At 37.2% G+C, this 11,270-nt stretch overlaps 1 protein-coding gene across 4 annotated transcripts in view; it reads right to left on the bottom strand.

The window, feature by feature from the left end:
• LOC131694164 (endothelial zinc finger protein induced by tumor necrosis factor alpha) overlaps nucleotides 1–11,270 on the bottom strand; it is a 146,980-nt gene that overhangs the window by 15,654 nt on the left and 120,056 nt on the right. Inside the window, exons 2-5 of one of the 4 annotated variants that reach the window (XM_058982639.1) lie at nucleotides 3,772–4,317; nucleotides 2,924–3,716; nucleotides 1,108–1,649; nucleotides 941–1,045 (exon numbers count right to left, since the gene is read on the bottom strand). In XM_058982639.1, coding sequence (XP_058838622.1) covers nucleotides 941–1,045; nucleotides 1,108–1,649; nucleotides 2,924–3,716; nucleotides 3,772–4,197 — 1,866 coding nt within the window. In that variant the 5' untranslated portion in view covers nucleotides 4,198–4,317. The remainder of the gene's footprint in view (nucleotides 1–940; nucleotides 1,046–1,107; nucleotides 1,650–2,923; nucleotides 3,717–3,771; nucleotides 4,318–11,270) is intronic. The other 3 variants (XM_058982640.1, XM_058982641.1, XM_058982642.1) reach the window with 3 other exon arrangements.

Genomic DNA, 11,270 nt, shown 5'->3' with positions numbered 1-11,270 from the left:
TTACAGTGAGAATACGATGCGTACAGTGCCACCTAGCGGCAAAAATGCGAGCATCACCTGTTAGAAAATCATTCAATATCGGTGTTAACCTTCCCTAAGTCACTCTAGTGCACAGAGTGCGCGCCACTCAGAAAATTAGCGCTCACGCGACTTCAGGAGGGTCGGACATAATGCTTTCAATAGTGAATAATTTCTGAAAGGATGTTTATTGACAAACGGTTAACCTTCGTTTTTGTAGGTGAAACACAGTTCTATGAGAATAATTCATAACATAATTAAGAGTGTTTGCCAATAGTGAAGTTATGCGGGTTCAAAAACAGGCTAAAATAAAATCAAAATCGGTCATAACTCTTTATAAAGAATTCACAGCAATTGGAGAAAGTTACGTGTTTTGTAATGATAAAAAATATCTTCGAGTATTATTATCGCGAACAATCAGAAACAAAAAGGTATAAGTAAAAAAAAGAATTTAAGTGGTTCGCAATAGAAAACGTCTCGTAACTCGAATACTGTGAGTATCACTCGAGAACACGTCTTCTGCAAAATTTATAAAAGTACTGTCCTCTGAAATTTTGTCGAAGATAGCCATGCGCTATCTATTTTGGTTCGAAAGATAAATTTTCTATAGCCTACTATGATAAATTAAAAAAATATATTGCCGGAAGATGGGGCTTTTTTCACACACAATCATTGTGGAATATGTAAATTCCCTAATGTGGGCAGTTTTGACTCCAATGAATGAAGTACCTCAAAACGCTGTTTTGTGTCACTGTGTGCAGCAATGAGCTTCTATTGTGAACTAATTGTTAGTAAAAATGAATGCTTCCAATGGCGATGTTGGTTTTGAGGTTTAAATGAAAAATCGTTTATTTCGCTTTAAAAGGCGCTTTAGTTTCCTCAATCATCACCACCCACACAGAATAAACCATAATTTTACAACTACCTGGTGTGTTCTAGTGTGCTGATCTAGTATCGCTTTCTGCCTGAAGTCCTTGCCACACTGTGCACATTTGTATGGTTTTTCGCCTGTATGTATGCGTATGTGCTGAAATAGTAGAAACAATAGTTACTGGATCGGTCTTCTTTTGTTCCTACACCTACACTTACCTGATTGAGTATCGTGCGCTGTCGGAAGAAGCGTGGACAGTACGGGCATCCAAACGGTTTCTCATTGGTATGAATTCTGAGATGCTGTGTGAGATGGGACTGTTGTCGGAATCGTTTGCCACATTCTGGACATGGGTAAGGTCGTGATTCAATGTGAATGCAACCGTGCTGAAGCAATGTGCTTTTCTGTTTGAATTCTTTCTGGCAGATAGGGCACCGTACATACAGAGGCATTCCTGCGGATCGACCATGTTGAATCACATCCTGCAACATTGATTTACCACCAGGAGCTTTGTTCAAATATGGAAGGTTATTTCCGAAGATGGAGTGATTCACGCTTTTCGTGTCCTTGAAGTACGACGAGTACTGTAGGTTAGCTTCTGGTGAAAAACAACCGCGAGACTCTGGAGTTCCTTGGGAGGCCTCATCGCCAAAAGTTTGTTCGTCCTTCGGTTGACCTTCCTGTTCTGGTGGATACGGTACATCCTGAGGCCACAGTGTGGCGTGAGGGCCGTTTTTGAATATTAGATGAGGAGAAACGTCTGCAGAGAGATTTAAAACGTATATATTTAATTATTTTGGTCTTCATTACTTCTTCTCTCAGAGCTGTTTTTATTCTTTTTACATTCGAACAATTGCGAGGAATTTGGGCCAATTAAAATAATTGTGCTGTGCACCCATGTTATGTTAAGGTCGACATTTTAATAAACAACGGAAAACAGCAGTTAGTAAACAAAAGTTAACGGAATTTTATACTGCAAACAAAAAGCGTCCATATTCCCCTTGCATTTTTGCATTGACATTTTTATTGTTTGTAGCGTTTGAACTGTTTGTATCGCTTATTTTGTTTGTAATGTTTGTATTGTTTGTGTTGCTTCTATTGTGTGTATTGTTTGTAATGTTTGTATTAATTGTAATGTTTCTAATGGTTGTATTGTTTCTATAGTTGTAGTGTTTGTATTTGTTTGTTTGTATTTGCATTGTTTGTATCGTTGGTATTGTTTGTGCTGGCTGTATTGTTTGTATTGTTTGTATTGTGTATGTTGTTTGTATTGTTTGCATTGTTTGTATTGTTTGTATCGCTTGTATTGTTTGTATTGCTTGTATTGTTTGTAGTGTTTGTATTGTTTGTATTGTTTGTATTGTTTGTATTGTTTGTATTGTTTGTATTGTCTGTATTGTTTGTATTGTTTGTATTGTTTGTATTGTTTGTATTGTTTGTATTGTTTGTATTGTTTGTATTGTTTGTATTGTTTGTATTGTTTGTATTGTTTGTATTGTTTGTATTGTTTGTATTGTTTGTATTGTTTGTATTGTTTGTATTGTTTGTTTTGTTTGTATTGTTTGTATTGTTTGTATTGTTTGTATTGTTTGTATTGTTTGTATTGTTTGTATTGTTTGTATTGTTTGTATTGTTTGTATTGTTTGTATTGTTTGTATTTTTTGTATTGTTTGCATTGTTTGTATTGTTTGTATTGTTCGTGTTGTTTGTATTGTTTGTATTGTTTGTATTGTTTGGATTGTTTGAATTGTTTGTATTTTGTATTATTTGTTGGTTTCCATTGTTTGTATTGATCGAATTGTTTCTATTATTTATTTCGTTTGTATTGTTTATGTGTGATCCCAATGCAAGGCAATATATGTAATATATAGCATTGTTCGCATGGTTAGGTCCTCGCATTCGATTATAAATTAGGAAAATCACAAACTGCATTTCTTGAACAGCAATCAACGTTAGAAAAAGCAGGTGTAAAAGGAAGGCAGTGGGAGAATAAGTAAATATAGGAGTATAAATAATCAATAATCGATCGCTCGCCTTGGTGGGTGCGCACGTGCTGATTCAAAATGGCCTTTTGACGGAATTTTTTTCCACATTCTGGATACGGGCAACCGAACGGCTTATCACCTGAGTGAATTCGAATGTGCTGGTTCAGTATAGCTCGCTGTCGGAATGCTCGTTGACAGAACGGACACACGAACGGTTTTTCGTTGGCATGAATTCGGAGGTGTTGTGTTAGATGGGATTGTTGGCGAAACCTCTTTCCGCACTCAACTGCCGGACACCCGTAAGGCCGAGAGTCCGTGTGAATTCGTTCGTGTTGCAGAAGAGTACTTTTCTGTTTGAAGTCCTTCCCACAGGTCAGGCATTTGAAAAGTCGGAGATCAGAGCCTTTGGATTTGAGCGTTCCGTTGGATGACACGTGATGAATTTGATTACTATGAACTAAATCTGGCATGGTATATTGTTCCAGAGGATTTCCCTGCTCGATGCCAGGAGGCATTCCCGACAGTACACCGGATTTGTTGAGATAATGATGCAGCGGGGTGAATCCAGGAGGTGGCAACATGGATCCCTGTGGTCCGTGGTGGCGTTGTGCGTAGTATAGTTCGGGTTGTGCAGACTCTGGGTAGCACTGCTGTTGGTTAGGTCCTGGAGCATTATTTTGTTGCTGTGGTTGTGATGTTTGACTCTGTTGATTTTGACTATTATGAGGCTGTTGATTGGGGTGTTCGGTGTTTTGAGATGGTGAGTTTGTTTGTCCGTTGGTTTGGACATGACTCAATTGCCCGTTTTGTTGCTGATGAATGCTTTGCTGCATATTTTGAACCTGTGTAAGGTTGGATTAGTACACATGAAAGTGATATCGGAAATTCTGTCCTTACCTTAATTTGGTCGTCCATTTCTGTACCGTTATTCTGTGGGTACGGACTTGTTGCTGGACTGTGTAGTTGGCCATTGGCTTGTTCACCTGGTTGCCGTGATCTACTTTCCTGGTGTCCATTAGTAGGACTATTTGGAGTTGGCTGTTGAGGTTGTTGTGCTTGCTGTGGTGGTGCACCACTGGAGACGGAAATTTGATGCGCTCCATTATTATGCGGAGGAATATGAGTTTGAGAACTCTGTTGCAGTGCTGGATAAATTTCACCACCCCACTGACCACTGAGGGCAGCCGTTCGCTCAGCTACTTCCTGAGAATCTTTGTAGAGAACGTAGGGAGTATCTTGAGAAATGCAGTACATAATTTGCCGTGGCACTTTAAGGCCCGCCGCTAGACATGCCGCGAATGATGCTGAAAAATTGATAGCCATGTTGTCAGGTTTCGCACGAATCTAATTTTGAAGATTTTTGCATAACCGGGGAAGCAAGTTAGCCAGTAGTAAGTGGTTCAACGACTCATTTTTTCGTGTTTTGAGATGCTCTAAAATGATCTGGAAAATAAGATAAACGAATACTTATTAATTACTTTATTAAATGTTTGGAAAGGTAACTAAAATGTATCGATGCATTTTATTTTTCAGAAGTTCTGATAGGGTTTACTGATATTCCAAGAACGTGGATTCTGAATCCTGCTGCTGTGTCCGTGTTAGTACAAAAGTTCTGATTTTTTACTGATGAGAACCAAATTGACCAAGCATTCGATATTAGACTCATAGATAGTAGACTAGTATAGCCCTTGCGGACAAAAGTTATACTTTTTCGGTCCCGCTTATCATCATTGAAGTATCACCATTAAGTTTTTTACAATAACTCCCGTTTTACGCCATCGATTTCGTTCGAGTATTCGCAATAACGATCATTGCTACTATTTACAGTTGGTATCAGCATGATAATTGTCAAAAAATGCGGAAAAAACGAAAAAAATGCGATTTCGAGAAAAACGAGCTTAAAGTTTCAATCGCAGCATCCTTCACATTATAATTCGAAATTTATTTGTGCCATAATTCATACTAATTATAACATATTACAATTCTGGAAAAAAGTTGAATGTAGCTGAAGAAATTCTTTATCCAGTCATGTCATTACCACTGAGTTAATATATTTTTAAAACTCCTTTTCCTGAAACAAAAAATTGAACGGTTTCTACGTCTTTCTTTTATAGCTAAGCTACCAATGTAGCTACCAATAAACCACTCCCGAGGATGGCTATGTGCTATGCGCAAAAACAGCTTTCGCCGAATTGCATTTTCACATAACATGCAATGTATCGGAATAACGGACAAGCATGTGCATTTCTAATATTTAGGAAAAAATAACAATCTATATATGGTGTTTACCCCATTTTAACTCTATCATTTTTGCCAACCTTCATTTGAAGTAATTTATGTATTAGATTTTTCAGAGCAGATTCAACCATCTTTGCTAAATGCACTGTTAGGAGAAAGTAGGTAAAGCCGGACACTATGAGGTCAAATTACAAATCGTGCTTGTCCAGTAATTTATTGCTCACAAATGGTATACAGGCCACGATTTGAGATCATGATCTATCAATATAGTTACTTATACTGAAGAAATTCAAACAAAAAGATGTTTAAAATGGCTAATAAAAAGTGGTATATTTTAAAATTAGGATGGGAGCTGTATATTCCAGAATCATTGGACGTCATATAGAAATTTTATTTTATAGTTTTTTTTTAGTTTCGCCGTTTGTGTGAAACAAGTAGTGTTCATCTCACCTACAGTTTCCATAGCACCATACTGTCCCCTATAAATTGCTGGGTGAAAGTAAAGGCGCTTTAGCTGCATTTTCGTTCCAAGAAATCATGAGTAATTCGCAATTTTCATGGCATGTTTGCTATCATACTGATTCATAGAAACGAAATAGAGAGACCGCGGCAGATTGGTACAAAATTGATGCACGGGCAAGTTAATACAGTCAAGAGATCTTTTATTCATAATCTTTAGGGTTCATAGATCCGCGTATCTCAGAATATCCTAATAGCTGCACAAACACTCTTCAAATGGTACGTCATTTTATTTACTAGTTTCGTTTGTGTATTCAGTTCGTATGGTTTTTACCCCAAAAGTCATTTTTTACTTTTTGTGTAAAAAAGTTTGTGAAAAAACAAAAATAATTTTCCACTTATCGTTTAAATCGGTTTATGCAACGGAACTCTCTCGAAAAAAATTCCAGTTTCAGTTCAGCAAGATCTACATCGTAGAAAAGCAATTGAGGAAACAGCTGAGGCTTGTGCGATAGTCTGAATAGGTGCATAAGATTTAACATGAAGATTTATGCATGAAAAAAATATCCGTGCGATGGGTGCCGCGTTTGTTGACGATCGACGAAATACGCTTTCAAATGGACATATCGCGCGAGATTCTTCAGCTGTTCGAAAAGAATTTACACCACAACACCAACAAATTCAACACCCACATTACTCATTTTGTTTCCCAAAAAAAAAACGAAAACATTTCTGGGTTGGTCAACATATGGCTCAAATGCCGAGGTTTAAGGGTCAGTAAACCAGTATTTTTCAGGATTACCTAAACATTTTTTTTCTGATTGGCTAAACTGCCGCTATACGCATAACTCTCCCATGTGCTATGGGATTCCCTATACACATGGGACAATTATGCGTATAGCGGCAGTAAAGGGTTGAGAAAAGCGTTTGACCAAATGAATTGGTGAGTACGTCGAGAAATAAATTTTTGATTGACTTGAATTATGTGTGTTGCATTGAGAGGCCGGGAATTTTTCAATTGATCCTCGTAGCAATGGATGATTGGTTTTGAGTATTATTACAGAGAAATGCTCTCGTGTCTTTATGCCGAGGTCATCATCCTTAAACCTGTTTTGGTGCCCGCGATCAGATGTTCTTCCTTGCTTCTTGTACTTACGGGTGACTAATCATTCATAAGAAGACCATATCTTTCTGTACGAACTATTGGTAGGAAAATAAAAATGTCAAATGTGTTTGTGCGTAATTCGAAGAATCGTTAAGGAGTGATGCTGTTCAACAAAATTACTGCTATGAACCACAGTGATAGGCAGAATGTGTGTAATTGAGTAATTCTGACGATAAACAAGTCGAAGTTTCACAAGAAATATTAGGATTAGCAGGTCTTGTGCAACAATAGCTGAACCAGTGAAAACTTCGTACCAATAGGAAGGCATACGAGAATATGTACAAGATTGTTTACAGAAACGATCTTAGGCACTTCTGTGCAGTCATAACATGCTCTTCCTGTTTAAGCCAGATTTTGCATCCTCTCACTACGTCAGTGATGTTTTGCATGAAATGAATGAAGCGCAAATTCGTATTTGCACTGAAAGAGCCGAATTCACCAAACTCTCTAGAGTTACTTCCAATCATGCGAAATTGGGCTTTCTTGATGAGAGAGCTGTTTAAACGCAAACAGTAGGTTAAACCAAAAAAATGCCAAAAATTGTGGAACAAAGCAACTAAATCGATGGCAGAGAACACTGTACAAACTCTCATGGCCAGAGTTAACTTAAAAGTTCGTCAATTTTACATGTTGTAGAAAAAGGTTATTTTAAAAATTGTGTGTTCAGACTTTGTCGCAAACAAACTTTAGTCAAGTAGGAGGGAATAGTTTGTTCGATCCGCATCCTAACTACAAGAAAACCGTTAGGAATACCCGGGAAGCACCAAGTATCAGGTATGACGGTTTCGACTTCTCCGCATTGCGACATGCATTTTGCAATTTGCTCAAGAAGGGTACGTTGTGATAGATCATATAGCCTTACCTCTTTATAGTCATTTTCTATATACACGTTAATCTTAATTCCAACATTGTCACTTTAAATTAGGCGTTTTAAGTTGTTCTGCAAAACGATACGTTCGGCTTGAGCTTATGTACTGAATGATATCAATCTTACATATTGAAGATAGAGATCCGTAATTCTAAGTTCCATTTTCACCACCAGAAGGTATTCCATTTCACGAAAACTCGGTCATATTTTACAAAATTTAAAGTCGACGACCACAGAGGTGGGCAAGGGTTGAGCTTTTTCATCAACTTTACTCATGATGACAAGAATAAATACAATGTTTCCGTTGTTCTCTAGTCAATGCACACTAGATCGAGAGGCTGCTCGGCCTTGGCTCGATAGTAGGTCTGACTCGCACAGAAGTAGAACGTAGACTGTGTTATAAATGACTTGTTATGAGGCGACCAGTCGTTGTCAAAGTAACTTCAATAAATCAAATGTTGGTGTTTTTAGAACAACCTTCCACGAAAAGTATGAGTTTGAAGTGCGTAATATGTGGAACCCAGCCCCCTGTCAAGGAAGGCGTGTCTGTGCAGCCAGCATCACTGCCATGAATATCAAACCAATAATGTTGATCGAACCTTTAAAATGCTGTATTTGGATACGAAGTGTCGGTTTTCTTAATGAGATGGTATCTAATTATTCCGTAAGATGCAAAACGTCGTTTAGAATACCTGAATATTATGCAAATCGAAAATAAATAATTGTTTGTTTGGGGGGTGAATAGCTATAACGCCCCATATATGTTAGTCGATGTCAAACTCCGTATGTTAGTATAGGGTTGCCAGGGAGCTGGTGGAACCCATTTGAACTAAACAGAAAGTCTATGCTGGAAATGTTGTTGTGAACTATCATGACATTTGATTTCGTATTAAATCACCCTTTGAAGTGTAAGGTTGAATTGATGAAGAAATGTAGATGGATAGGAACATTATTTTCTCAACATTAGAATTATTAGAAAACAGTAAGTAAGTTTGAGAGTAGATGTACAGTAATGTAAGCTTGAATGTAGTGCATTTAGATTTAGAATGAGGCAACATTTTGTAACTTATAACCACAAGGACGAAAACTGTATCGACTCGTCACTGTCTACCCTACCCCCTATTATTACTAATTTAAAGGGTTTCTATCGGATGCAGGCCGGTTAATTAACGAAATCATGCGGTTCTGCTACTTAACTGTGTGAAAATATACGAAATACCCTATTTGCCCAGTTATTCTGATGTCGGCATTGCATTGTGAAACGATGCAAAAGCGTATGAGTTTGTATCGTGAACTTCAAAACGGGAAAGAGTCGGATTCATTTTGCATGCGAACATGTGTCTAGTTTGGTAGAGTGTAGATAATCTAAAACTACTACACAAATCAAATATTTATTATGCCACTCTCGAGCTGCAATCATTGTGGTAATTATTCATGAGAGAAAAATTCAGATAGGAAATCGACAATCCTTTTATTTTCTATTGAATGCAGAAGTACAAGAGACGATCACTATGAAATTGAAAATGAATTAATTTGAACAACTGTACCCAGCTAACAAAATTTTATCTTTAGATGCACTTAAAAGGAGCGTCCCAATAATAGGCGTGCGCAGTCTTATCCATTAGGGGAGACTAACTGCTCAAATGCTTTCAGTATTGTCAAGCCATTATTATCAGTTAGATTTTTGGTCTAGGTTTCGATACCAAATACAAAAAAATATTGCTTATTTATTGTAGTTTTTATCGTCTAGAATAAAAATTTAAACTTTGGGTTTGATACATGTCTTCAACTTCTTCACAAGCTGCTGATTAACATCGCTAGCTGCTATTTACCTGTATCTGGTCATTGAAATAGCATCTTTGGCCATTTTTTCACTCTATAAAGTTGATATGCATTGTTTTCGAATTAATAATCCTAACAGAACAGAAGTACTAACAGTGTGGTTTGTGAATAAAATATTTGAGTTTTTCATTCAATGCATTATTAATGGAAAAATTCAATTTTCTTAATGGACAATACATGTTGTGCTAGGCCAAAAAGTCGAAAAAAAAATTGAATATATTTGAAGTACATTTACTTAATAGCGCTTATTCAAATTTTCATGGCGACCTGAGAACTAAGCTATACTACCCCTACTGCAATGCACGACACAGATCCGCTTGCTCATCTTGGAAGATAAGATGCATTTTGCAATTTGCTCAAGAAGGGTACGTTGTGATAGATCATATAGCCTTACCTCTTTATAGTCATTTTCTATATACACGTTAATCTTAATTCCAACATTGTCACTTTAAATTAGGCGTTTTAAGTTGTTCTGCAAAACGATACGTTCGGCTTGAGCTTATGTACTGAATGATATCAATCTTACATATTGAAGATAGAGATCCGTAATTCTAAGTTCCATTTTCACCACCAGAAGGTATTCCATTTCACGAAAACTCGGTCATATTTTACAAAATTTAAAGTCGACGACCACAGAGGTGGGCAAGGGTTGAGCTTTTTCATCAACTTTACTCATGATGACAAGAATAAATACAATGTTTCCGTTGTTCTCTAGTCAATGCACACTAGATCGAGAGGCTGCTCGGCCTTGGCTCGATAGTAGGTCTGACTCGCACAGAAGTAGAACGTAGACTGTGTTATAAATGACTTGTTATGAGGCGACCAGTCGTTGTCAAAGTAACTTCAATAAATCAAATGTTGGTGTTTTTAGAACAACCTTCCACGAAAAGTATGAGTTTGAAGTGCGTAATATGTGGAACCCAGCCCCCTGTCAAGGAAGGCGTGTCTGTGCAGCCAGCATCACTGCCATGAATATCAAACCAATAATGTTGATCGAACCTTTAAAATGCTGTATTTGGATACGAAGTGTCGGTTTTCTTAATGAGATGGTATCTAATTATTCCGTAAGATGCAAAACGTCGTTTAGAATACCTGAATATTATGCAAATCGAAAATAAATAATTGTTTGTTTGGGGGGTGAATAGCTATAACGCCCCATATATGTTAGTCGATGTCAAACTCCGTATGTTAGTATAGGGTTGCCAGGGAGCTGGTGGAACCCATTTGAACTAAACAGAAAGTCTATGCTGGAAATGTTGTTGTGAACTATCATGACATTTGATTTCGTATTAAATCACCCTTTGAAGTGTAAGGTTGAATTGATGAAGAAATGTAGATGGATAGGAACATTATTTTCTCAACATTAGAATTATTAGAAAACAGTAAGTAAGTTTGAGAGTAGATGTACAGTAATGTAAGCTTGAATGTAGTGCATTTAGATTTAGAATGAAGCAACATTTTGTAACTTATAACCACAAGGACGAAAACTGTATCGACTCGTCACTGTCTACCCTACCCCCTATTATTACTAATTTAAAGGGTTTCTATCGGATGCAGGCCGGTTAATTAACGAAATCATGCGGTTCTGCTACTTAACTGTGTGAAAATATACGAAATACCCTATTTGCCCAGTTATTCTGATGTCGGCATTGCATTGTGAAACGATGCAAAAGCGTATGAGTTTGTATCGTGAACTTCAAAACGGGAAAGAGTCGGATTCATTTTGCATGCGAACATGTGTCTAGTTTGGTAGAGTGTAGATAATCTAAAACTACTACACAAATCAAATATTTATTATGCCACTCTCGAGCTGCAATCATTGTG

The sequence above is a fragment of the Topomyia yanbarensis genome, chromosome 3 (genome assembly GCF_030247195.1).
Source record: "Topomyia yanbarensis strain Yona2022 chromosome 3, ASM3024719v1, whole genome shotgun sequence".
NCBI lineage: Eukaryota > Metazoa > Arthropoda > Insecta > Diptera > Culicidae > Topomyia > Topomyia yanbarensis.
Note: the sequence above shows the minus strand (reverse complement) of the source record. Positions and strands in the feature narration are given on the sequence as shown.